This window comes from Tamandua tetradactyla, chromosome 19 (genome assembly GCF_023851605.1).
Source record: "Tamandua tetradactyla isolate mTamTet1 chromosome 19, mTamTet1.pri, whole genome shotgun sequence".
NCBI classification, from domain to species: Eukaryota; Metazoa; Chordata; class Mammalia; order Pilosa; family Myrmecophagidae; genus Tamandua; species Tamandua tetradactyla.
The window spans coordinates 5,150,609-5,178,312 of NC_135345.1; the positions used below are offsets into that span (position 1 = coordinate 5,150,609).

General features: G+C 54.1%; 1 protein-coding gene across 1 annotated transcript in view; it reads right to left on the reverse strand.

Moving 5' to 3' along the window:
* SORCS2 (sortilin related VPS10 domain containing receptor 2) overlaps nt 1–27,704 on the reverse strand; it is a 539,078-nt gene that overhangs the window by 43,454 nt on the left and 467,920 nt on the right. Inside the window, exons 8-11 of the mRNA XM_077136335.1 lie at nt 23,072–23,161; nt 15,933–16,112; nt 10,759–10,905; nt 2,019–2,121 (exon numbers count right to left, since the gene is read on the reverse strand). Coding sequence (XP_076992450.1) covers nt 2,019–2,121; nt 10,759–10,905; nt 15,933–16,112; nt 23,072–23,161 — 520 coding nt within the window. The remainder of the gene's footprint in view (nt 1–2,018; nt 2,122–10,758; nt 10,906–15,932; nt 16,113–23,071; nt 23,162–27,704) is intronic.

The following is a 27,704-nucleotide window of genomic DNA, read 5'->3' on the forward strand; positions in this document are numbered from 1 at the left end:
GAAACCCTCAGTTGTGAAGGGCTCTGACTCCCCAGACTCAGAGTCCTGCAGAGATGCCTCCCTCTCTGCAGGAGAGCGTCAAAACCCCTAACCCCGAAAGTCTGGGGTGATCAGAAACCCAGCAGCGGTGATGGGGAATTCCACCTCCCCTGGCCCCCTCGTGGGCTGGGATTCAGCCATTTGGGGTTTGCATGCTCCTCCTCCACCTTGAAGACCATTCATTCATTCACTCACTCATGCATTCATTCATACGCAGCCTCTGAGGGTCCACCTGGTGCTCGGGGCTGCACAGCTGGTGAAGATGGGTGTGTGGGGTCCACACCCCGCGTGTCCTCAGCCCCCAGCAGCAAGGCCACCCTTCCGTGTATGTGGGTGGTGCTGGGGCCCAGGGGGAGGGTTCTGGGCTCAAGGTGCCTCCACTGGCCCTGCTCTGCAACAGGGTCAGGGCCTCTCAGTCTGCCACTCACCCCCCTGCACAGCGGGCGCACAGGCCCCTGCCCTGGCCCTCTGTGAACGTCCAGGAGACACTACGGCCCCGGGTGCCTCGGTCTCTGGCTCTTTTCAAGGGGTATGGAATCTCCACCTGCTAGGGCTGAGGCTAGGAGCGGCCAGCTGGCTGGGAGATACTGAGCTCCCCGATGGATTTCCTTAAAGGGCCTGGGCTTGATTTCAAGGCTCCCCACTAATGAACTGGGGTCAGCTGCTCCCCCTCCCTAAGCTTTGGTGGCCTCATCTGTGAAATGGGGGTGCTCGGCCTCCTGGGCTGGTTGTGATGACTGAAAGTGTGCCTGAGAAAGAAAGGGCCAGTGTGCACTGGCTGCCAAGACCACAAACACTGCCACCACTTCCCTTGTCGTCTGAGTGTCACTGCCCTTGTCACTTTGGTTGGTGTTTTCTTTGGCATCGACCATGGACAAGAGCCAGCTGGGGGTGGGCAGAGGCTGCCTCAGCACCGAGCATAGAAAGTGCTCTGTAATGCTGGAGAGTGAAATAGAAATAAGGTGCCAGCCACTTCCTGGCAATATATCTTCAGGACACAGGCTTTTTATTTTCAGTGGGTCTACTAAGTGACATGAACCTCATGTTGAGAGGTTAGTCAATCAGCACATACTTAAGTTTTAGTTTAATGGGGGAGGCAGACACATATACTATGTAAAATTTCTATTTTTATCATGGTTAGCTGAATATGTGCCTCTCTTCTCCACTCAACTAGAATCTTCTATAGGGAATAACAAATGTCAGCCACTATACAGGTCATCCTCCTATCCAGCTACCCTTCTGTTCTTTCATATGTCACCACTTAGTTAAGTATCCTTCCATCTGGCCATTCAACTACCCATTCTTTCAACTATCCAACTATCCTTTCATTCATCCTCCCACCCATTCATCCATTCCCCTGTCCTTCAATTCACGCTCTTATCCGTCCATCCATTGATACCTTTCCACTCATTCATCCACCCTTCCATCTATCCATCCATCCATCCATCCATCCATCCATCCATCCATCCATCCACCCTTCCATCCATCCCCCAACCCATCCACTCATCCATCCACCCATCCACCATCTATGCACTCATCACTAACCACCCATATACCCATGCATTCATCCACCCACATCTATCCATGCTTGTATTTACTTGTTAACCATTTTGTTGTTCATCCTTCCATTAGCCATCCAACTACACATTCTCTCAACTATAAACTGTCTTTCACCCATCCTCCCACCCACTCACCCATCCTTCAATTTATCATCCATCCATCCATCCATCCATCCATCCATCCATCCATCCACCCATCCTTCCATCCAGCCAACACATACCGTGTGCCCCCTCTGGGCCATGCATTCACCCTCCTCCAGGACTTTCTGTGAGGGCTGAGCTTCCTGGAGATGCTGCGTGGCCACCTCCCAATGGACGCACCAAGGTCCAGGCCCATGGCCATCCACGTCTGGCCCTGAGAACAGAGTTTCCTTAGGCAGTGATGGCACCGGCCAGCTAACTGTGAAGATGGCCACCTACCTGCCCCCATGATGAGGCCTGGGGCGGTGTCCTTGGTGTGCACAGTGCCTGACACGTAGGGATTGTCTGCCCAGCGCAGGTGCAGGTGCAGGTGGCAGTCCGGCTGGCAGGGGGAGAGAAGGAAGTGACCATCAGCACTCGGGCAGGAGAAGCATCCTTAGGAAGGCCAGGACCAAGTCCGACCCTATCCCTGGCACTGTATGGGCGGGAAGACAGGGTCATCAGAGCCTTGGAAAGGTGGATGGGGTATGGGGAGGAGGGTCTGAGGGCGCTTTGGCCCTGACCTCCGGGAGTCTGTCCAACCCTTCAGCAGCTCCAGGCCACCGTCCTCCTGCACCCGTTCTGCCCGTGACGACCCCCCACACCTCCACTGCTCTCTCCAGGGAGGCAGCAACCATGCTAGGCAGTGACCCTCGGCTGTGGGCTGCCCACGTGTCCATAGGAGGGCCAGTTTGGACACTCTGGGCTCTTCTCTCCTCCCTCCCATACCTGGTGACGTCCAGGACCAGAGGCCCCTGGCTGGCCACGCCCACCTTAACGATGTAGACGTCCCTCTGCCCTGAAGAGACCCCCCCTGCCGTGGAAATGGACAGCAGAGGGCACTCCCGGGGTCGAAGCCTCTGGAAACAGCCTGTCTGGCTTCACCAGTTCAGGGGGTTTCCCAAGTCGGGGGTGGGCGGTTCCGGGAGGTAGGGTGGGGCCCCGGAGAGGCTGGGCTCAGATTCTTGCCCCTCCTCTCCGTGCTGTGAGACCTTAGGAGAAGGTCTAAGCCCTCCTGAGCCTCGGGTTCCTTCTCGGGAAACAAGGCGACAATCTCTGCTTCACAGAACTACAGCTAATGGAAGAAAGCATCCTGCACAGGGCCGGCCTAGCTGCTCACCTATAAGAAGACAATCATTTCCTCTGTCTTCTCTTTTCTTTCTGGAAAAATCTTCAATTGAGAAATATCCTAGAACTGGTTACCTTAGGATGCAAACTCTAATTGAGGGGGTGACACTGCATTTCTTTCCCCCCATCATTACTTATCTTTATTCCATATGTTCTATTCATCTGTTGACAAGGTAGATAAAAGGAGCATCAGACACAAGGTTTTCACAATCACACAGTCACATTGTGAAAGCTATATCATTATTCAATCATCATTGAGAAACATGGCTACTGGAACACAGCTCTACATTTTCAGGCCGTTCCCTCCAGCCTCTCGAATACACCTTAAACTAAAAAGGTGATATCTATTTAATGTGTAAGAATAGCCTCCAGGATAATCTCTCGACTCTGTTTGGAATCTCTCAGCCACTGACACTTTATTTTGTCTCATTCTCTCTTCCCCCTTTCGGTCAAGAAGATTTTCTCAATCCCTTGATGCTGACTCCCAGCTCATTCTAGATTTCTGTCCCAGGTTGCCAGGAAGGTCCACACCCCTGGGAGCCATGTCCCACGCAGACAGGGGAGGGTGGTGAGTTTGATTGTTGTGTTGTGCCACTGCATTTCTGGGCAGCTTGGAACCTCCATTCCCTTGTGTGACACATGGAGATGGGGTGCCTGTCCTGTCGCTCCTTCTTCATGGGGGTGCAGGGAGGAAAGGGGGTCATTCTGAGTCATTCCATCATCATACCGTGTACTGAACTCTGTGTGAGAGAGGGCCCTCTTTCATTTCATCATTCAATAAAGCTTCCCGCTGGCCCAGGAACTGAGGGCATTTACGACAGAGCCATTCTAAATTAAAACTTTAGTGAAGCGCGTATTGGTCCAGATGCGATGCCACCACGGGGCAGCCTCAGGGCTTGGTCCAGTCGGCAGATGGGTTTTATTTGGTCAGCCTCACCAGCGTTTTTAAAATGTCTTAGTTGTGTGCCATTGTTTTTATATGATTCCATTCATATGAAATGCCCACACAGGAAAATCTATGGACAGAAATGAATTTAGTGGCTGCCATGGGCTGGGGCGGAGGGGTGGGGTGGTGGGGGAGACAGCTAAAGGGTGCAGGGGTCTGTTCGAGGCGATGGAAATGTTCTAAAATCGTGGTGTGGCTGCCCGCATCTGGGAAGTTCCTAAAACCCTGGGATTGTTCACTTGCGTGGGTGAACTGCATGGCATGTGAATTATATCTCAACAAATCCACCGGAAGGAAGGAGGGAAGGAAGAATGGAAGGAGGGAGGGAGGGAAGGAAAATCCCTCTGCAGAGTGGACCAGCTGGGGAGACCCGGGGCCAGGGCTGCCACGGGAGCACGTGCTGATAGAACGGGCCCTGGGGTGGAAGGCGTCTGCCGGGGCCCCTGAGCTGCGCTGGAAGGAATGCCGGAAGGGACAGGGGACAGATGGCCCCACTGAAATCCATGAGGTGCTAAGAGCCTGCTGTTCCCACTGATTTCTCCCACTTTCTCACAAGTGCAAAGCAGGGCAGTGAGCTCGTCCTGTGGGTGACAGCCCACTGCCCACTCAGCCACCAAATGCAAACCTGGGGGATGCTTTGGGGGAGCCCTTGGGGGAGTGAGCTCCGTGACCCTCGGGGGCAGACCCAGGCTTCCCTGCTGCAGAAGGAAACTTTCTATCAGGGCCACAGCACGGGAGCCCTCCACCACGGTGAGCCCAGTGCACTGTCCTGGCATGCTGGCCGGCTGGGAATGGGCACTGCCTGGCACTGCTTTGGTGCCCCAGAGGGAGCAAGTGTGGTTGGAGCTCACGGATCAGCTGCAATCTGCCTTTTCCAGTTCACGATGCCCAGGACAGATGATATCCCTTTGCATTTGTGCAGCAAGGCTAGAGCGCTCTGCTTCCAGAACCTGCTCCCGCCCTGCCCCAGGGGTGGGTGGTCTGCCCTGTTGGCCCAGCGAGCACCCATTAGATGGGAATAGGGCACAGCGCCTGGTGGTGGCAGCAGAGGTGGAGCTGGGGGCCTTCTGCAGCCTGCAAGGCCCACGCCTGCCATGGAAACGCCTTTTTGGCCGGTCCTGGGGCTGCCTTGTGGCATCCAAAAGCCTGAGACAAGTTCCCTGATCTCTTTGGTTTTCCCTGGGACATCCTGGTAGGTGCTGCTGCGGTTGCCTATGCAGTAAAGAACGGCCCATGCCAGGCAGGGCGGGCGCCAGTCCCGAGATGCTCTGCCTGAGCTGATGGAAGTCATCAGGCACAGGAGAAGTCCAGTCCGAACATGTGCCCAGGGAGTCCTGGGTGCCTGCAAGGGACGCTGAGCCTCAGGGCCGCCGAAGCTGTGCTCAGGGCCTACAAAGGAGCTGCCAACAGGTCTCCTTCTTCACTTGAGGATCAGTAGATGTTCTTGAAAAGAACAGGAAGGCCCCCCGAGGCTTCGTCCACAGGGTTATGGACAGACGGGGCCCCTCAAGTTTACCTTAAGGCCCCTCCAATCCCAAATGTCTCAGCAGGATGCTGGATGCCACCCAAGTCGGGGAGCAGATGGTGTGGATGAAAACACTCATCTTCAGGAAAGGCTGAAACTGCTTTCCCCAGACATGATGGGATGGAAGGGAAGAGGGGACAGAAGGAACCAAGGATGTGCTCAGAAATCTGAACCTGCAGCCGGCTGACGCCTCTGAGGGAACTGTGCCGCAGACGCGCTTTCCAGAGTGCATCAGGAAATGGGGAGCGTGATTACCAGTCAGGAGTCAATTTGAAGAAACCCACTGGTGCTGATCATGTAAACGTTTCCTTAAGAAGGCTTGAAGGAGATAAACAAAGAATATAGAAAAAGTTGTGTGCAGAAAATCCAATGAGCGAGGTGCTTACAGCTCAAATGAAACGTCTCCAAGCCGAGCGAGCAGCTTTGCGGCCTGAAAAATCTGCGGCTTGAAAGTGAGATCCAAAAACTTCAGCTGAAACTTCAAACACTGCCTGAACACATCCAGAGCACGTAATGACGCTTCGCCATGGTGGACATTTACTGCTTGGAAACAGGGAGGAAGCTTCGCCAAGTGCATGCAACCCTCGGCCGCGCACACCCGAGGTGCATCCCGGTGGGGAAGACCCCAACTCAGGGGGGAGAGAGGCTGGAAGAACCAGCTCCTTCTGCTGAAGCCACATTCTCTTCTGCGAGGAAGGAGCTCCAGAAAGCAGCTGGGAGTTCCATCTCCTCAGCGTGCAGGGCTCTAAGAGATGAAATGCCTGGCAGGCAGCGCTCGGGGGAAGCAGAGCTGAAGGTGCAGCCTGGCCAGGAGCATGTGCCTCGGGTCATCCACACACAGCTCTGGACAGAGACCCTGGGGCGGGCAGGGCTCCGGGGGAGGGGGGTCCCCAGGAAGCATCATGTTCCCAGGGGAGGACCAGGGGCCCGGGGGCCCAGGAGATCCCCAGGGGAGGGTTAGGGGACCCCAGGAACCACCAGCTCCCCAGGGGAGGAGAAGGGTTAAGCAGTGAGGGCAAACCCTCTACTTCTTTTTCTTTTTGTATGCTGTATGGAGGGGGTCACATTTCATTCTTTTTCCATCTGAGTATCCCACTGTTGCAGCACCATTTGTTGATTTTTTTTTCTGGTAGGTGCATGGGCTGGGAATCGAACCTGGGTTTCCCACATGGCAGGCAAGAATTATACCACTGACCACCCTTCCACTCACTGCCTCTGCTTTTGCAGCAGCAGGGAATTGCCTGCTTCTTCTCTGTAAAAGTAATTTTGATTGATACCGTATTAGCGTAACTGCTGCCATTTAACTGATGCCACATTTGCTCTCATTGAAGTTTGACGAAATTATATTTCCTAAGACAGCGTTCTTCAAATATAGATGATTTAATATAGTTCTTATGAATACATTTTCCCCACTTCATCAGGCCCTCCTGAACTAGACAAGTCAAAGTATCATATTTTGATGGCAATAAATCAAATCATGACTACTTAAATCATAACTGAACTTTGACATACCCAGGTGGAGAGTTTTACCTCAATAAATTTTGGCTTGTGAAAACGATCAACAAAACAAAACAACAGCACAGTCTCAGCCAAACCTATCAGTTGTTTCATTCATTTAGCATTACCTTCATAAACTAATTTAGGAGAGATGACAGTTTGCCACCGTTCCTTTTTAACCTTTTGAATTTTGCCTGGGCTATCCATGGCCGCATAAATGTTTCTAAATTTTGTGCGGTCAAAATAAACATTTTCCTTTAAGTATGTATTGATTGCTTTTATTTCAATATCAGAAAGGTACACATCAGATTTTAGGCCTCGGGCTGCTCTTGAGAAGTCGGAGTGCCTGGGAGCCGGAGCTCGGCACGGGGGCTGCCAGCAGGGGGGTCTGCTCTGCCGTCGACCCTTGTGCTAGAGGCTGCTCCCCAGTTGTGTCCCCTGCCTGGGCTCTGGAGCACCTGGATGCTCACTGATCCCCAATTCAGAGGGGCTCACCCTGTCCCATCACATTCAATTCCATTGATTTGCAGATGATTCCCCAATTTTTCTGCCAGCGCCTGCATATTTGACTGGCGCACGGAGGGCTCTGTGCCACCTCTTCTTGGCTGTCCAATCGCATCTCATGTCAGCCTGCCCCACCCCCATCCCCAGCTCCCCAGCCTGCGCCTCCCCAGCTTCCTCTAGCAGTGGCGGGGCCCCCACTCAGTGCTCAAGTCTGAGTGGCACTGATGGCTGCATGCATCCCTCCACCCGCGCGTCCTGTCCACCTGCCCTTCCCTCCATCCTCCTGACACCTGTCTGTTCCCTGGACTGCCCGCCGTCCCTGGAAGGCAGTGGCAGTGCTGCGGTCTTCTCTCTTGGTCTGTGGCTCCTTCTCCGTCCAGCACCAGAGCCTTTAAAGGAACATCAGGTCATCTCCCGGGGACACCCCTGACCTATTCCACCACGACCACAACGAAACGCACACTGGTGCCCGTCCCTGCCTCTGACCCCGTGCACGCGCTGTCCCTCTTTCTGAGCTGCCCTTTCCACCAGGCCCCGTGTGCCACTCAGTTACCTTCTTGGGGACACCCGCTGGGGTCCCCAGGTGCAAGGCAGCCCGTCCCTGCTGTGCCGTCTGCCTCCTGACCTCAGCGCAGGCATCCTTGACCCTCCACGGTGCAGGGGGGAGAGGCCCACGGCACTGGGCTGCTTGAGCAAGGAGCTGTGCTTCAGCTCACCTGGCACCCCAATTGTCAGCACACTTGGTCTCTCTGCTTCTCAATTTGGTCCCATGCCTGAGACGATTGCAGATTTTTCAACTAATATTTCTTTCTGACTTTGAGATATCGAACAGATTTAAAACACCTTCTAATTAAGGTTTGTCATCCCCAAACCAAGCTCATCATACCACTCACTGATTAAGAAGCTTCCTGGCATTTCCCCGGGACTGAAAGGCGCCCTGCCTAGACTGGGAGCTCATCTGCAGTTAGAAGCAGATGGCACGTGCATGACCCAGAGTTAAGTGAAAAACAGGAGACTGAAAAATCATGAAGCATTAGGATTCAATGATGACTTTTTAAAAGTGTGTGTAAGATGGACAATTGAAAAGAAAAACATGGAGCACTTGTGATTTCTGGGTGGTGAGATTATGGGATTTTCATGCTGTGGTAGTTAGATTCAGGTGTCAACTTGGCCAGGTGAAGGCACCTAGTTCTGTTGCTGCAGCCATGAGCCAATGGTACGTGAACCTCATCTGTTGCTGATTTACATCTGCAGTCGGCTAGGAGGCGTGTCTGCTGCAATGAAGGACATTTGACTTAACTGGCTGGTGCTTAAATGAGAGACTCAATGTAGCACAGCCCAAGCAGCTCAGCACACCTCATCTCAGCACTCGTACTCAGCCCAGGCCTTTGGAGCTGCAGAAAGGAATCACCCCAGGGGAAGCTGTTGGAACCCAGAGGCCTGGAGAGAAGGCCAGCAGAGATCACCCTGTGCCTTCCCGCTTAAGAAAGAACCTCACTTGAAAGTTAGCTGCCTTTCCTCTGAAGAACTAACAAAATAAATCACCTTTTATTAAAAGCCAATCCGTCTCTGGTGCGTTGCATTCCGGCAGCTAGCAAACTAGAACACATCCATTTTTGGGTTTTCCAAGTTTCCTGCATAAACAGGGGCCTCTTTCGGGGTGAGAAACAGACCCTCCATCATGTTTGCCCTCCTCACTGGGAAGATGCTTCCCTTGTGAAGGACATGGGGTGACACACCTGCATGAGTGGTCACACTCGTCTTGGCCTTGCCCCCTGCCCTGGGCCACAGGGACACACCGGGGGCCCCTGGGCCTCCCCGAGCTGTGGCCTCAGCTCTGCCTTTTGTGCCCGTCTGGCTGTGCTCACCGTGCCCTGTCTCCTCCGTGCTCAGTTGGGTTCTCCACCAGCCTGCACCGCGGGCCCCACACTCCACCACGCACCTCCTGTTTTTATTATTTTAAGGGCTGGGACATCAATCTGGCAAAGTTTATCTCCTCACTGATCTGCACAATTGCAGTTAAGAATCTATTCTTAGCAGAAACTTGCTTTGACAGATCAATATGGCTTAATTTTGCTGACGATGATACAAAAATTAGCCCTTTCTAGGCAGCTCTGTTCTCAGGTGCATTTTTACAAAGGGCAGGTAATTAATTCTCCACGCAGCTCGATAGGTGGGACTTTCCCCCAGCGTGGAGCGGAGGTGAGGCCCACTGAGGCTGAACGGCAGGTCCAAAAATGGTGCACAGTGGCTGGAGTTGCGTCAGGGAGCCCAGGGCCGCTGCTGTCTCAGCACAGTGCTCCCCGGGAGCTGACACTGGCTGGGGCTGGGGTGGGGGTGGGGCGAACATTCTCTGGGTTCCTATGTGCTAGGCACGGTTGCTGCAAGGATGGGATTGTTTTCTGTTTGTTTTTTCATGGCTGTATTCCAAGCACCCAGAACTCTACCTCGCACACACGGCTGCTCATACACGTTTGCTAAATGAATAACTCTGTAAAACAGACATCTTTTCTGTTTTGCCTGATGAGGACACTGAGCTCAGCGAAGCAGAGGGATGCCTTCAGGTATTTCTGGGGTGTGTTCCTGTCTTCAGGCCATGGCTTGAAGTGTTCAAGTGATGGTTGGCAATAGAAGCCTGTGAAGGTTTTCCAGTGGAGGGGAAATTTAGGCAGAGTTTTCAGGCATCAGTAAGAGTTTGTTGGATGAGGAAAAAGGAAAGGGCATTCTGAGCCCCAGGGAGTCTGCAGGAGGAGGGATGGGTCCACAATGGAGGGGATCTGCTATTCCTTTGCTGACTTTATCTATGCCAGGACCATGACCCACCTTCCATGCATTATTTTATTTCTTCTTCACCCCAATGCCACAAGGGATTTTAAAATTATCTTTCTCAGCCAAAAGTATGTTAGTAGATACAATACAAGTGAGCTCAGATATGTTCACCTATGTCTGTTCACCTTCTTGCATCCCTGCTCTCGCCATGAGAGGTCCCTGGGCTAGTCCTGAAAGGAGGGTACCAGCCCCATGAAGCAGGGCAAGCCTACATCTGTCACCTCAGGTGACCCCCGGATGTGAGAGTGAGCCCCACCTAGATTAGAGGAGTGCACAGCCAAGCCCACCCAGAGAATGTATTGGGGTGCTTTGTTACACAGCCATTTGTGATAAGAACTCACTGATACACTTTCCCTTTCTGATTTCCATCTAACTCTAACGTAAAACAGGGTGCTTCCCTTGGCCCTCTCCACCATCCCTGGCTGAAATGGGGGGCGTGTGTGTCTCAGATGGTCCTTCTCAAATGTTGCTATCTCGGACCTCCCCGGATTTCAGCAGCAGCGTCTCACACCCACCCCACGAAGGTGAGTGGCTCCAGCAGAGGCACTTACGGGCTGACAGTTGGTCGGCTTTCCATTCATGTCTGTGCTGGGTGGCCTCAGGTAATCCCAGTCGCGGCCCCTGTTGTAGGTTATCAGTGTCTTTACCTTCCCATCGAGTTTCTGGTTGGCCAAGAAGACGCCTTTCACCCCTCTGACCTGGGACAGGAATGCAGAAGGAGAGTTAAAATGAAAAGGTGCCCCTGAGCGCTCAGTGACGGAGCGGCCACCATCGTTGGCTCTCCCTGCAGCGCTCTGTGCTCACGACCTCAGTTCACAGCAGATGGGGGAGTCCTGGGCACACTGCAGGGGCTCCGGGGACCCGAGACCCCAGGCTGAGCTTGCAGGACAGCCCGCTGTGCCTGACTCCCCACGCTGAGCTCTCCTCCTAGGCGCAGAAACCAACCTCCAGACCACGAGTTAGAGCCCTGCTTCCCTCACCTGCCTGAGCATCCGCCACCTGGGTCTTACCTGGGCCTCACCTGCCCCTCTTCCCTGCTTCGGAGCCACAGTTCCTGCACCAATGGAAGAACCATCCTGCAGCTTTCTCCTGGGACCCTTCTTAGCTCAGTCCCTACACACAAAAACTCCAGGGCATGAGAAGAGGGGGTGCCCTGGGCACGGGCTCTGTTGGTCTGTGTTTCTCAAGGTTAACCTGCTCCCTTTCTCAGGGTTTCTGGGGGGTCTTTGCCAGAGACCCAAACACATTCAACAGTGGGTTAGTTAATCAGCCCATAAGAAATGTGCAAACATCCACAATTCCACATAGAGCAACCTACGGCTGTGCCACAGAGAAGACCTTTCCCTGCAGTTCCCTACCGCACCCTCCTATTTCTCACAAGGAACTTGAAGAAAAGGGAGGTTCAAAGAATTATGTAATTTACCTCAAGTTACACAGTCAAGCATTATAATTATGATTATCACAAAAATTTACTTCCATGTGTCAAATGCTGAGCTTAATATGTGTTGTCTCACTGAATTCTCACAACCCCCAGAGGACAAAGCCTTCACAGTATTCAGTGCACAGGTGTGCCGAGTACCTGGCGCCAGGAGGCGGCCTCATCGATAACACACAGAATTGATGGATGGATGCCTGGATGGATGGATGATGGATGGTGTATTAGCTTTCTATTGCAACTGTAACAGCTTACCAAAAATTTAGTGACTTAAAATAGCATCAACATATTATGTTAAAAGGGTTATGCAGTTCAGGAGACAGAAATGGGTCTCACGGGGCTCAATTCTAGTATTGGCAGGGCTGTGTTCCTCTCTGGGGGCTCTCAAGGAGAATCCATTCCTTGCCTTTTTCAACTTGGAGAGGCCTCCCACAGTCCTTGGCTTGTGGCCCCTTCATCTCCAAAGCTGCAAAACTTGCATCCCTCTGACCCTCCCTTCTGGGGTTGTATCTATTTCTCCCCTTTGCCTCCCTCCCCCACTTTTGAGGACCCTGTGATTACACTGGGCCAGCTAGATATTCCAGATAATCGTCCTACTTGCTTATTTGAGATTTTAATTCCATCTGCAGCCGAATTCCCCCTGCCATGTAATGACACATACTGGTGGTCTGGGGATTGGGCCACTGTTCTCCCGACCACAGTCCACCCTCTGGCCTCCAAAAACGCACATCAGTCCCGCGTGCAAACTATGTTCATCCCTCCCAAGGTCTCCATAGGTCTCATCACGGGACAGCGTCGGCTCCAAGTAAAAAAAGCTCACCTAAATCTCATTAGCTCAAAAGTCCCAAATCTCTTCATCTAAATAATATAAATCAAGTATGGGAGACGCTCTGTCTCTGCTCCATCCTGGGGCTTAACCCTGCTCCCTCCATGGGCTTGTGAGATGAGAAAACAAGCTGTCTGCTTCAAAATGCAAGGCAGGGACAGGCATCAGATAACAGTTATAGACATTCTCGTTCAAAAGGGGAAAATGGAAGGAAAAAAGGAGTCACAGATCCCAACAATTTTGAAATCCAGCCGGGCAAACTGCTATGTCTCAAGGCCTGGGAATAATCCTTTGTAGCTCACGGCTCTGCCATCTGTCATACTTTCTTGTTCAGGAAAGGGTGTTCATGTTTGCAGCTGTGGAGCTTTACTGGCCTGTTCCCTGCCTGCATAATTTGGGGAGTCTGACAGTTTTCTTTCATTTCATCCTCTCTCTGCCCCTTTCAGTCCAAGTTGGCTGTGTTTCTGCTGACACAAAATTGACAAGAATATGTGTCTCTCATTTACCCCACTGTTAGGCAAGAGGCTTCTCTACAGAGCTTCCCTAGATGATTCTATCTCTATTTTTGGCTTCTTCTGAGATGTCCCTGAGCCTTGTTTTGACCCAAACCACAAGCTGCAGAAAAGGTTTGCATGTATGCCTGGAACCCTGAGTGTCCCTGCAGAAGGAGGTAGCTCCGCAGGCATTCTAACGCCCAGGCTTTCCAAGGCGGTGTGCCTGTGACTTCTGGAACAAAGTATTTTTTCCTGGATAGACCACTGAGAGACAGTCACAAAGGCAGTAATGTACCGGCTGTGTCTGGGGGTCCTTCAAGGCTGGGCGCTTGGCCAGGCCCCCCATGCACCCCCACGTAGACATGTGCTTCACTTGCACCCACGTCCCTGTGGTTTGAGCCCATCGTAAGCAGGACCTTGTGGAGACATCATGTTTGGTTCAGCCGCAGGGCAGGCCTTTGTCCAGATTACTGGAGCCGTTAGAGGGAGATTGGTTCAGCCGCAGGGCGGGCCTTTGTCCAGATTACTGGAGCCGTTAGAGGGAGAAACCAGAAGCCAGAGACAGAGAAGACCCCAGGGTCCAGCCAGAAGTCGGCAGGAGCCAGGAGAGCAGGGAGGGAGGAGAGCACATGGCCACGGGACCTGGGGCAGGGAGTCAAGCCCAGGAGCTCCAGGGAACATGGCGAGGCTGCCTGGGAAGGCTGCCGAGCCCAGAGGAAGCAGCTTTCTAGTCTTCAGAGCCATGGGCCCATGAATTCCCACCATCGAAGCCAACCCGTCACATGTGTCTGTCTTGGCTGCTTGGCAGACTAAGATTCCATTGTGTGACATCTCCAGTCCCCAGGACTGCAGCGTTGAGGGACAAATGGTGAGCACTCACTGGGCCCTGACTTCAGCCCCAGGCGCTGTGCCAGTGTTTAAGATGAATGAGGTCCTTGAATCCTCTTGGCAGCTGAACGAGAAGCTGCTGCATAGATGGGGAAACTGAAGCACAGAGAAGTTAAGTAACCTGACTAAGGACACACAGCAAGTAAGCACCAAAGCTGGATGTTTGAACCCAGGGCTCTAGAGCATGTGTGTAACCAAGGCCTGTTTGATGACTATTTCAGAGAAGCTCTCCTAACTGGTGGGCAGCAAACATCTTTGGATCCAGCTCCCACGGCCTCTCTTGCATCCTCATTCTCTCTCACCTGTGGCCTTTGCATGCAGATTGAAGCACCCTGAAACCTCACCAGGATAATTCCTGCTCAGCCTTGACCCTTAGTCTTCACATCCTCTCCTCCAGGAAGCACTCCTTGATCTTGACCCCTGGCTGGCTAAGCATCCCTTCACTGTCCCCCCACCCCCACCCTGGCACTGGCAAACTGTAAGCGACAGTGGGAGCCAGTCTTTCTGGAGAGGCTGACAGCTCTGTGAGACTGGGCTGTGCCTGCGGACTCTTCTGTGCGTCTCAGGGGAGGCTGGGAGCCTGGCACGTGGTTCCACGGATGTCCGTGGGGAGAAAGGACCTGGCTGGTAGCCCGTCTGCTGCTCAGCCACCCTCCTGCCTCGCTCGGCCTTCCCCTGGGCAGGGTCTCAGGCAGACACGATGGCAACCTTTGGAGCCAGACACCTTCACTGGACCCTGGGGCCAGGCTGGGATCTTTGGGTGGGGTGTCGGCATGTGGAAACGGCATTAGCCGTGGGCTGGGTTCGCGTGCAGCGTCCGGGACATGGAGTAAATGCTGACAAATGGGTTCTCGTTGCAAACAAATAACGACAATGATCCCTTCCTTGGGGGAAGTGGCTGTGGGTGACAACAGAGATGCGCGCCCAGGCCTGGCTGGGTCCCCACGCAGAAGCCAGGGGCTCCCTCCTAGTGCCGGCTGGGGGCTGGCCGTGGGACCCCCGAGCCTGCCGCCCACCACCTGAGCATGCCGCCTCCTCAGCCTGACTTTCTCTGGCTGACTTCCGGTCACTTGGGGCAGGCCCTTTGCCTTCTCTGAGCCTCAGTTTCCTTACCTGTAAGTGGGGCCCAGAGATCCCCCAGCCCAGTGTGCCGGGGAGAACGGAGGAGGGGCTGCAAAAGGCGTGGTCCTGGCTGGCCGCCTTGGGCCACTGAGGGATGGTTGTGAACTAGCCACAGGGCAGCACAGGGCCCCCCCTTGCACGGGGAGTACCCCGGAGACCGGAGAGGAGGGGGCTCAGGGGGCGGCAGCGCAGCCCACCCGGGTAGAGGCACAGAGGGCAGGGAGAGAGCCCTGCCAGCATGGGGCTAGGGGCCACAGGCCCATGTGGGGGTCTCCAGTTTAAGAGAGGGGAGACAGAGAGACAGACATTCAGAGAGACAGACATCCAGCACACCAAGAGGGTGGGAGGAAAGAGGAGACAAGGGGGCTGGGGTGGAGAGACAGAGAGGGCAGCAGAGACGGGGGGGGGGGGGGGGGGGCAGGAAGGGAAGGAACAGAGAGAGAGGAGGGCAGAGAGCGGGGCTGCCAGGGCGCCGCACAGAGGTTGCTGGAGCGGGGGTCTCGGGCCGGGTTCCGCTGCGGGGTTCTCACAGGGCTCTGGGCTGGGAGGGGCTTCACAGCGACCCTACAACCCCCACGATGAGAGGGAACCCAAAGACAACAAAACGTTGTTCCCCCCAAAAAAGAACTTTATTATGCTCACTATTGTCAAAAACTGAATTTTGTCATTGACTTCTTATACTTTGCCAATAAAAGTTACCGTGCAGGTTTGTTTTCTCTTTTGCGCTACAATTACCCATGTAATAGCCTCAATTTTTCCTCTTGGCTGGCTAAGCCAAAAATATTTTACAGGGTTTGCCAAGCCTGGGATAGAGCAGGAGGGAGGAGAGCAGTGAAGGGTGCGGGTGGGGTGGTGGCTGACGCCCCAGGAGGAGGGTCCCCCGGTGCCCCGGATGCCCCCCGACGCCGCCCTCGGGAGCCCAGGGGCCCGCCTGGAGCCCGTCCCGGCCGCCCGTCCTACCTCGAGGATGTCGATGAGGACGCTGTCCTCAGCCTGCCGGTTGCTGCGCACCTCGGCCAGCGCCAGCCCGTAGAGCCGGCCGCGCGGGTCCGACTGGTACAGGTTGTAGGTGTCCGCCTGGTTCCATTCCTGCACCGCCACGAACACCTGGCTCTCGTCTGTGCTGACGATCTGCAGGTCCTGGGGGCAAGGGGACAGCGCGGTCGTGGGGGGCTGTGCTGCAGGGCCACTCGGGCTGCGGCCTTGGGACCTTGTTTCTACGCCTCCAAAATGGGGGTGACGACCCGACCCCCACACCGGGCTGGGGTGGGGTGGGCCCAGGCACCTGACAGGACGTATGGACGCCTCCTCCTTCCAGCCCACACTGGCAGTCTGTCTGTCTTTCCCTGCAGTGGGAGGAGAAGCTCTTCCTTCCTGCCCCCACCAGCTCATAGGAGATGGGGGTGCTCCCCCCTGTGCCACCCTGAGCATGAGGTGGGTCGTTGCCCATCTGGCCTGTTTATTTTGCACCAACTGTGTACCAGGCACTGTTCTAGGTGTGGGGTTGGCAGTGGGGCCCAGAACCAGACAAAGCCTCTGACCCAGGGAGCCGCCGGCACAGGGCAGGGCAGCCTTGATGACTGCAGCCAAGCTCATGTCAGGGGACCTTGTGCCATCTGCTCCGTGAGATGCCATCGCCCATGGGCCTCTGAGCCAGCAGCTGGCCAGGGCCGGGCCACCCCCAGTCCTCAGTCCCCGGGGGCTCACAGTCCCATGGAAGAGGGGAGACATCAGCAGACAGGGCCCCCACCTGGCAACAGAAGCTTAGGGTACTGCATGGGCCCAGGGAAGCTGTGCCCCAGCAGAGCCGGGAGGGGAGGGCTTCCTGGAGGAGGTGAGGCTGAGAACTGAAAACCGAAAGTGCCAGAGAGGCAACGGAAGCCGCTGGTGAGAAGGAGGCAAAGCGAAAGGCACAGAGGCCGACCCAGCGGGCTGCACTCGGGGGCTGCAGGAGAGCGTGAAGGCCGCCTCAGGGTCCCCAGGAGCTGGGGACACAGGAGCAGGGTGCCGCCAGAGAGGCTGGCCCCCAAATACTGGTTAAGACGTGCGGCCGGAGCCCGTCAGGCCCGGGACGACAGGGGTGGGTCCTGCCTGACTCCTCAACAAAGGGAGGAGGCAGAGGTAGGGGTAGCCCCACGCGTGTCCTCCCTACCCCCCAGAATGGCTGCATGGCGCCCCAGGAAGTCTGCAGTTTCCCCATCTGGAAAAGGAAGCGGCTCCTGAGTGGGCCCAGCTCAGCCATCTAGGGTTTCAAGTATAGATTTTAAGGAAAAAAGCAAAACCCAACCCAATGAAAGAGAAAGAACACCCTGGCCAACCTCGCTGTCTGCTTTTCTCTTCCCACCCCCAGCCGGAGCCGGGCCGAGGAGGCTGGAGCGGCTTCTGTCTCCATGTCTGTCACTTTACCCTCTGTCACCCGAAACCCTCATTGCCCCGTGACAGTGCAGCCGCGAGACACAGGTGCCCCAGAGGATGGGGAGGCAGTGCCCTCAGCTGCGGGGGACCCCTCGCCCCTGCGACACGCCTGGCTGCCGGGATGGCATGGGGGGCTCTGCTTAGGCTGATCATCAGCGTGGCTCCAAGTTTGGGGCCACACGTCCCCCACAGCTGTCATACATGGGGGGCATGGGGCGGGTGAATCAGTTTTCATCCGAGTCCAGCAACTGCAGCAGGCACACGACATCTCCCAGTGCCCCGCTGCCTATCCACCGACACCCCTCGTTCCACGTGGGCCCCCCGGCTGCACCCCCCTCTACCAAGCAGAAGCCACCAGGGCTGAGGCAGCTCCTTCCTGGGAAGGGGTGCCGAGGCCGGGGACACATGCCTGCAGGTTCCTTTGCCACCTCCCTCTATGCCCAGGCCACACGGCCGGGGTACACCACGGGTCAGCGACGGGCTGAAAGGCACCCAAGAGACCCGTCCACGCCCCAGCCCTGAGCTAGGCAGGGCCTGATTTGGAAGCCAGGTCTTTGCAGGTACAATAAAGAAGCTGAGGCCAGGCTGCCTTAGGATGGCTCTGAGCCCAGTCACAGCAGGGGAGCAGAGCTTGGAGGGCTGCACCTGCCCGCCCAGGAGCGCCAGGGACACCGGACGAGGCCACGGGGCCCCTGCCCTACAGCGCCCCGAGGGAGCACTGCCCTGCCCACACCTGTATTTTGGACGTCTGGATCCAGAGCTGGGTGAGAACACGCTTCTGTGGATCGAAGCCCCGCGGTTGGTGGCCCTTGATGAGGCTCCCCTGGGCCCTTGACCATCCTGTGCCCTCGGTGGGGAAGGCTGGTCGAACAGCCTGGGTGGAGGGAGAGAACTGGCTCTGGGGTCAGGTGGTGAAGTGACAAAAGCTCAAGAAACCTTGGGGCCTCGCCTGTGCTGTGGAGAGTTCGGGGCACCCTTGCCCGGGGTGGGGGTGGGGGGCAGCAGGAGAATGGGTGACACTAGGCCTGACCCGGGCTGTGTTAGCGTGCCAGCTGCCAGAAGGCGATATACCAGAGCTGAAACAGCTTTTTTTTACTTTTATTTTTATTTTTGGGAGGCATGGGTATGCACCGGGAATCGAACTCAGGTCTCCGGCATGGAACAGCTTTTAAAAGCGGAATTTAATAAGTTGCAAGTTTATAGTCCTAAGCCTATGGAAATGTCCAAACTAAGGCATCAAGGGAATGATACCTTCATTAAAGGAAGGCCGATGGGTCAGGAACCCTCTGTCAGCTGGGAAGGCACGTGGCTGGCATCTGCTGGTCCCTTGCTCCTGGGCTCTGTTGCTTTCAGCCTCTGTGCCTATGGGGGTTTCTCACTTTGCTTCTCCGAGGCTAGCTTTCCTCTCCTGGCTTCCCTCGGCTCTCTCCAGGTTCTGGCTCGTTTAGTATCTCCCGGAAAGGCACACAGCAACATCTGCTGGGCTCCAAGCATCTTCAAACATCCGTATCTCTCTTCTCCAAGTGTCGGCATCTCTGTCAGCTCTGCTCTGAAGTTTGTTGGCTTTGTTGTTTCTGAGGTTTCTCCAAAATATTTCCCCTTTTATAAACTAGTAAACTAATCAAGAGCCACCTGGAATGGTGGCGTTGCATCTCCACCTAATTAAAAGCTAACATCTACAATTGGGCACATCACATCTCCATGGAGATAATCTAATCAAATTTCCACCCTCCAGTATTGGATCAGGATTAAAAGAAATGATTGTTTCTACAAGATTGGATTAGGATTAAAGCGTGGCTTTTCCAGGGTACATAATACTTTCAAACTCGCACACAAGCTCAGGGAGAGGCAGCACCCTGGTGCAGTAAGCTTCAGTTTTGCTGTCACTGCCTAATTCAGATCTGGCTCCTCTGAACCTGGGCCAAAGCTTGCTGTAAGCTGGGGGAATGCGCTGGGGTAAATGTTTGCTATAATTGGGGAAAGAGAAAAATGTATAAGAAAGTAAAAGTTATCACCACTGCCACATCCAGAGACACCTAATATTAACATTTTAAAATATTTTAAAATATTTACTTTGGGGCTTTTTCCCGAGGATATCTTACACATCTTTGTTTTTCTTTCATACACGGTTTGTAGCTTGCTTTTTTAAATGGCAGAGGGACATTTTCATCTGTCATTGAAATTATTTATAAACACCACTTTTAATGAAAGTGTGCTCTTCCCTTTTGTGAACCCTCATCATTCACTGAGCTGTTTCCCTACCATTGATCCAACAGTGTTCCCCATAGCATATGCAGCACTAGACGACATTCCCCAACATAAATCTCTGCCTTTCTGTTTATTTCCTTAACGTAAATCCTAAGAAGAGAAACTGCTGCATCAGAGACGTGGAGCATTTTTAATGCCCTTGTTATATGTTGTTGGATTTCTTTCCTGAAAGTTTGGGTTATAAATTCATCCCCCTTCTGCAGGGTTTGAGGGCACTCGTTTCACTTCATGCATTTCAGCACTGAGAATGGTCTTCTAGAAATCCGTGCTGATTAGGGAATGATAAATAACAGGCCATTTTGGCTTAAATTTGCATTTCCTTTATTCTTATGCTTTATTCTTATTCTTTATATAATTGATCTTTATTTGGATTTTTCTCCTCTGTTCTCTGGTTGTGTATTTATAGTTTTGCTTATTTAATTTTTATGTTGGGGAACTTGGAGTTTTTAAACATTGAAAGTAAATAATTCAAGCAAAGGGTACTAACAAATATAATGAAGTCTGTTCAACCTTTATAGATCTCACAGATAGGTGAATTAAAACAACAGAAAGTTACCAGTTATATTCTTTGAAGTAGAAAGAAAATCGAAAAAGTGATAATACACAAATGTGGCAAAGCTGTGCTGAAAATTTTAAGACTGTTTTAAAAAATCAATTCTGATTTTACAGGTGGCAGGGTGTAGTAGTACTATCCGTTTAGAGAGAAGCTAAGTTATACAAATGCTTGTGTCCTCTGCCTAGAAGCTTTTAAAAAAGATCTACATTCATAAACACATTCAGCATAGTATTGCTTATAATCATGAAACAGGGAACACCCCAAATGCCCGAAGGATGGGGGCTTAGCTAAGGAAGGCCCAGCCTCCCCCAATGAAGGTTCTACGGCCACGAGCGTGGATTGGATGTCCTATATCATCCTGAAACAGCTCTCGGAGGCAATGACCCCTGATAGCAGACACAGCCGCTGCGGTTCGGCTGCAGATAAGCCCCTTTGGCATGTGGCCAAGGACCCGAGGAAAACCCAAGCAGGGAACTGGTGGTCGGGGTGGGGAGGCTGGTGGGTGAGCCCCTCTGCTCCTATTTCTATCGTTTTCATGATGCTACTTGGGCAATTAAAAAAAAAAGGTGAAGGTGGTTTTAGGGGGAGGAAACAGGCAAAAGTTACAAATTTGCCATTAAACAACAAAATCTGGTTAGGAAATTCAATTAGCCTGGGCTACAAGTTGTTGTCGGGAAACATTAGGATCCTACAGGCTCTCGTGGGTTGGGAGAAGAGGGAGCGGTGGCTGTCGGCTGCTGAGCTGCCCGGGGGAAGGAGACGGGCTCGGGAAGACTGGGGGCACCCCGGGGCCAGGTCCCTGGTGGACAACCCAACCCCACCTCACTGGGTAACTGGCCATCCTCGGCCGTCCCTGGGAATTGGATGTGACCCCAACAGAGAACCTTCAGCTCCAAGCAAATGCTCAGAATGGCCTGGTCTTCCCTCGGAACCCCGCACGACGTGACGGCCTGAGTGCATCATTTCTGTGGCCAGGTGCCATTTTGGGGCCGTATCTCCCATGACAGCTGCATCATTCTGTTGCGTGACCTCCCATCTCCCCAGAAGTGAGGGGTGGCCGGTTTTCAGTGGGGAGGCACGCGGTGGTGTTGCCTGCAGATCCCCTGTAAGCTTGAATGCCCATGCTGGGACATCTCCATCTCCAGTTCAGAGGGGTGCAGCCTTCTTCACTCGGGGGCACAGGCAGAGACCTAGCTCCTTCTATCCGCTTCAGAGATGGCCGGGCTGCTGGGCTGGCCACCCCCAAGGCCCTGGGAGGAGCAATGGGTGCCCAGAGGGTCAGGCTTCCTGGCCAGCGCCTCTGTCCCCCACACCAGGACAAGGGCCAGGAGACAGAGGCCCCCTCCTGTGCTGCCATCCCCAGGGCCGCTGCCCCAGAGGGTAGAAGAAAAGCCCCTCAGAGCTGAGGAGGCCCCTCTGCCCCTCGGGACACTAGCTGCCTTCACCTCAAAAGAAGCCATTGGTTTTTAACTTAGTTATTCAGCCAAGCCTGGGGTTAATCTACTAAGCATGTTCTTTATCATTCTTTCTTTCCTTTCTTTGTTTTTTTTTCTCTTTTTTAAGAGAAGTTGAAAGTAAAGGTTTATGTGCATTTCCCATTTCAGATCCAGCATCTGATAGTGCTCAGGGCAGCTCAAGGATTTTACAGTAACCCCCAGCCCAGGGCCTCTCTCCCCTCATCCCCTCCCCACTGCGCCCTTCAGCCAGGCCCGGCCTGCTGCAGGCACTGCCCTTCCCCTGGGGCCCTCTCCCCCTTGTGCTTCCCGAAGCCTCTTCATTCCCAACTCAGGCTGCAGGTGAAACGTTCCCCCACACAGGGGTCTCCACCGCTGCCCAGCCTGAAGCCGCTGCCCTCCTACCCCCAGGGTTCCCCACCTCTGCCTCTGGTTGTCCCCTGCACCACTTGCGGTATTTTACACAGTTGCCGCTCTGCTGGATTTTCTGCCCATGTCCCCTCCGGAAGCCCCATAAGAGCAGGGACCCGGGCTGTCTGCTTCACAGCTGCAGCGTCACCTCCTATCACAGCTCTGAGCTTATAGTTGGGGCTCAGTCAGCACATGCAGGAGGAAGGGACAGTTCATTCATGCGCCTAAACTGTGCACACCGGAGGGAGAGCCGCCCAGTGTGCCATTCAAACAGCCTCTGGAAGAGCATGTGGACGAGGCCAGTCAGATCTGGGCATGAGACCTGCATTTGGTTCCAACTAGCTGTGTGACCTCAGACAGGTAACTCAGCCTCTTAACTTCAATCTCCTCTGTAAGGTGAAAATGGCATGTCAGTTTGGAGGGGACTATGGAGGTGGGTCGTGAGGCAGGGCTTGGGCGGGGCTGGGCAGGGACTGACAACTGCCAGGCAAGGGGAAAGAAGCAGCATTAACTCAGCACCTGTGTGAGCCAGGTACTGTCCCAAGCTCTTGGAATGCAGAGGTGAATGAGTTAGAAACAGTGCCAGCCCCCAGAAACTCCAGATGAGAGCAGAGATAAGGGTTACAGAGATGGGGCTTCTCCTAGTCCTCTAGAAGGGAAGGGAAACAGAGGCCTGGACCAGCCCAGGGGCTCACTGGGATGGGAGGTTTCTCCTGAAAACATCACCAAGTACAGACTTGGGGAAAAGACAAACCAGGAGAGGGAGCAGCCTGGCAGAGGCCCTGAGGCAGAATGAAGCCGGCCACATCAGGAGAGCAGAGTGGGAGGGATGTGAGGGGATAGCAGCTGGAAAGGAGCTAGAACCCACGAAGCACTGCTAAGCTTGTTCTCTCTCAGCTGACGAGGAGATCCCCAAGCACCTGCAAACAAGTCCTTTTGCCCCACAAGGCGCAGGATCTGGCTGCAGACCAGGTGGAACCGGAGTCCACTCTTACCTTGGGCAGTGCATACTTTGGCAGCTTCATGAGGACAAATTCATTGCGACGATAAGAGACGTAGTATTTGGTCCGGTTTGCTGAAGTTGCCTAACAAGAGGGAAGAAACATCTTTTAAAGGGGATTAATTTTTTATAAAGCCAGATCCTCATAAATGGAAAACTACATGTTGTCTTCAGCTGGTGGAAAGGCCCTTTTACTGCTGTTTTGCTCTGCCTGAAACAAACAAACTTCTATTTATCCTCCAAAGCCCCAGATCAAATGCCCTTCCCTGAGAAGTCTTTTTCCATCTCCCAGTTAGACCTAACCCCTGTTTCCTGTGCTCTCTCAGCATTTGTCATTCTTTCCAGTGAAGCACTCACTGGTCACTCTTTCCCCTGTATCTGAGTTACCAACAGGTGGAGAATGTTCTGTTGTCCAGAATTTCTCTTAGGGGGAATACTTTGTAAGTCCATGGATGGGGTGGGGGGACAGCTAAAGGCAAGCAGAAGCCACAAAGGCGTCACACCAACCACTTGGCAGGAGCAATGACACAAGGGCCACCCCTTGCTGAGCACATTTGTCATGTTCACCCACTCCTAAGTGTGGAACCCAGAAGCTCACATGATCCTCAGACAACTCATGGGTGGGTACTTTGATCGTGTCCAGATTACTGGTGAGAAAACTGAGGCACAGAGATGAAGTAGCTTGTCTCCCATAGCAGGTAGAAGAGCCAGGAAAAGAGAGGCATTTGTTTTCTTAGGGGTGGGGCAAGGGAGAGGAGGAGAAAGGAGGCAGCAAAGGGAGAAGGAGAAGGATGTGTGGTGTGTTAAGAGACAATTTCCCAAAAACTAAGTCTTACTGTGTGTGTTTGTGTGTGCACTGATTGTGAGCATGTGAGTGCATGGGCTGGTGTACTGTGTGTGCGCACACCTGACGACATGTTTCCCATGTGTGTTCATGCCATGAGCGTGTGTGCATGCATGTGAGCAGGTGTCTATCAGTGTGAACATGTGTTGCCTGTGCATGTGTGTGTTTACATGTGAGAGTATGTCTCGTGCTTATATGTATAAGGACATACCATGTATGAGCATGTGTTCATGTGTGCACATGGGGCGTGTGTCCCATGCACATGCTTGAGTGTGTGAGTGTGTGCCTGCATGTGTTCTCTGTGTGTGCATGAATTGTGCTTGTGTGCTCCATGGGTGCGTGACTGTGTAGGCATGAGTCCTGTGTGTGTAATCCCATTTGTGTGCACATATGTGTGAGCACGAGCCCTGTATGTCTGTGCATGTGTGTGTGCACGTGTGAACGTGTGTCCTGCATGTGTGCAGGTGTGTAAGTGGCAAGTCCTGCTGTACTATAGCGCACCGACCATCTCGCATGGCTGCCCGTGATCACGCCCCAGCTCCAGTGGCCGTCAGTGGGTGGCCCTGGGAGAGCTGACCAACCTGGCCAAGCCTCAGTCCTCTAGGGAAGGAGGGTGCCAGTGATGGGTGCCCACTCCCGGTGCAGCTGAGTCCCCAGGGACCAGCTGCCCTTGATGGGCCTTTACGCCCCACTGCAAGTTCGAATTCCTCCTGAGGGCACTGGGGAGCCATGGGCAAATGCTCAGCAAGAGAGAGCAGGACCAGACCTACTCTTGCCAAGAGTAGGAGGCGGAGGTGGCCAGGACGCCATCAGATGCTGATAGAGGATAAGAGAGGCTTTCGCAAGCCCCCCGCCCTTATTTACAGGTGTGGGAGGGGAGCTGGTATGTGTAGGCAAGTGCCAGGGAGGGAGGTCACCATGCCTTAGGCTGTGGATGGAGCAAAACCTGCCTTCTCTGGAAGATGCAAATGGGCCCTTTGCCTGGTCAGAGCCCGGGAGGTCAGCCTCTACCTGCTGAAAGTCTAAACTCAGCGGAAAGCTTCAATGTGCCAAGCTGCCTTCTTGCACCCACGACCTTGCAGCCCCCAGACTGTGGGTCAGCGGCTGGTAGGTGGGAGGGTTTGCATGGGGGGCTTCTTCTCTCCACAACAAGGCTATCTGTGGGATCCAGGGCAGCAAGCAGCTGGCCTCGGTGGAGTCTCCCATGGGAAGGGGTCGTCACGTCCATTTCGTGAATTCGCCCACGCAGCCTCGGGAGGACTGGTGGCTTAGGCACGGCCAGGCAGGGTACGGCCAGGCACAGGCCACCTGCCACGTGCCTGCTGGAAACGCCCAGACCTGCTCTGCGAGGGGCCGTCGTGCCCTCCGCAAGTGCTCAGCCCGTCGTCTGGTCCTGAGGATGCGTCTGTCCTTGCACCGTGACCTGGCCAGGTTTTCCGTGGCCCCAGGAGGGGCACTCAGGGTGCCAGGGCCCTGCCCAGTGCTCGGCACAGCTGCTTGCCACGTCCCTGCACCGCGGCCTGCTTGCCCGGAGGCTGGACCCTCGGAGGGGGGTGCTGGTCCTCTGCCCACTCCTGAGCCCAGGCGCCTCCCCTGCGGTGGACCAGACCCGTGCCGGGGGAAGAAGCCGATGACCTGCTGCCCCATCGGAAGAGAGGGAGGCCCCGCAGCCATGGGGTGCAAAGAGAGGCTGGGCACCTGCTCTGCAGCCCCCAGTGCCCGCTGCCCACTCGGTAGGTGGCCCACGGGAAGAGAAGGGTGGAAAGGAGTACTGGGACCAGTGCCCCTCGGTTTGTCACCTGGGGTCGCCTGTCAGGGCACTCAGTTTTCTGAGCCTCAGTTTTCAGTAAGATGGGTCCCCAGAGGCACAAAATCCTGTGAGGGAGGCAGTTTAGGGGCAACTGCCCCGGTTTAGGTGCTTGGTGGTGGGAGTGGGGACCCCAGGGCGACTGGCCCCTCCATGCAGGACACAAAGGCAGGACCAGCCAGACGGGGACAGAGGAAAGTGCCACTGCCTGGGACCCCTGTGCAGCCAGCTCAGCCCCACAGGGCCCCTCCCACTCCACCGCCAAAAGGCAATTTCCCCAGGAAATGGGTTTTCAAATTCATTTCACGGTTTTTTGTTAAGTGGCCCATTGTCCCGGGAACCCAGCCCAGGAAGAGGCAAAGGTTCTTAGGTCTCTGTCAGGGCCAGGCCGGATCCTCTGAGGACCCAGGAGGGAGAAAGGGAGAGAGAAAGAGGGGTGGGCTGGAGGCAGGGTTGCTCTCGGCAGTTGGCAGTTATTCACGGGCTCTCTGCAAGGAACCGGCCAGGGGAAAAGGATTTCAGGCCAGCACTTCCTCAGTAACCTCAGGTCAGGGAGGAAGGAAAAGGATTTCTGTGTGGTTGCTGTGAAAGACGGAAATGAGGGTGTGCCATTTCAAAAAGACTTCTGTACCCTAGAAAAGCCATGTTTTAATCCTAATCAATCTTGTGGGAGAATGGTTTCTTCTAGTCCCTATGCAGTACTGTGGGTAGGAAACTCGATAAGGTTATCTCCATGGAGACGTGACTCAATCAACTGTGGGTATTAAACTTGATTAGAGGGGGACGTGTCCCCACCCATTCTACATGGGTCTTGATTAGTTTACTGGAATCCTATAAAAGAGGAGACACTTTGGAGAGCTCCTTTTTGAGAATGAGGAGAGAGCCACAGAGCCACGATAGGAAGAGAGAACCACAGAGTCCACCTGCCAGCGACACTGGGAGATAGAGAGAGGAAATGCCTCCTGGGGAGCTTCATGAAGCGGGAGGTCCGGAGAGAAAGCCAGCAGACGCCGCCATGGTCACCATGTGCCCTTCCAGCTGAGAGAGAAACCCTGAACGTCATCGGCCTTCTTGAAGCAAGGTATCTTTCCCTGGATGCCTTAGACTGGACATTTCTATAGACTTGTTTTAACTGGGACATTTTCTTGGCCTTAGAACTGTAAACTAGCAACTTATTAAATTCCCCTTTTTAAAAATTATTCCATTTCTCGTATATTGCATTCTGGCAGCTCGCAAACTAGAACAGAGAGCAATTTAGGGATGGGACTGAGAACCCTGGAGGAGGAGGGGGAGGGAGGGTGGCTGTGAATTTGGGCTGCTGCTCCCCTGTCCATCATAAAAATTCCATCACAGGGTGCTCCAGCGGCTCAGTGGTAGAATGCTTGCCCTCTGTGTGGAAGACCCGGATTTGATTTCCAGGCCACGCACCCCTTCCCCACTAAAAAAATTCTAACACTTCCGTCAGACGCAGCTGCTCTGTGACTGTGACTGATTGAGACAAAATGAGGCCACCCAGTAACCACACCTGACCAGGAGAGATGCAAGTGTCACCCAAATCCCAAAACCGGCCAAACCCGTCCCGTCTGACATGAGTGGCAGCTGCTTTTATGCCAGTCATGGCTGTGACTCACTCCTTCTAGATGAAACGCATTAAGATGTCTGATTATAGGGTTGCTGCTGAGTCCCGATTGCGTCCCACCTGGGACAAAGCTCCGTTTCCTTGTACCATCCCCAAACCACCTGACACAAGCCCAAATCTTGTGACAGGCCCACTCTAATTCCCTCTTACGAAGACACCCCGGGGTTCCCCACAGGGCCAGATTGTGCCACATGCCCCAGCAGACCCCGAATCCTCAGTCGGAATCCGTGGACGTGTGGGCGCCCATCCGCTTGTGAGCAGGGACTGTGACGATGTCCCTGTGAATCGAAGTGTGGGCTTGCTTGCGAGCCGGTGTCCCAAGATGCTATCGAGATGGG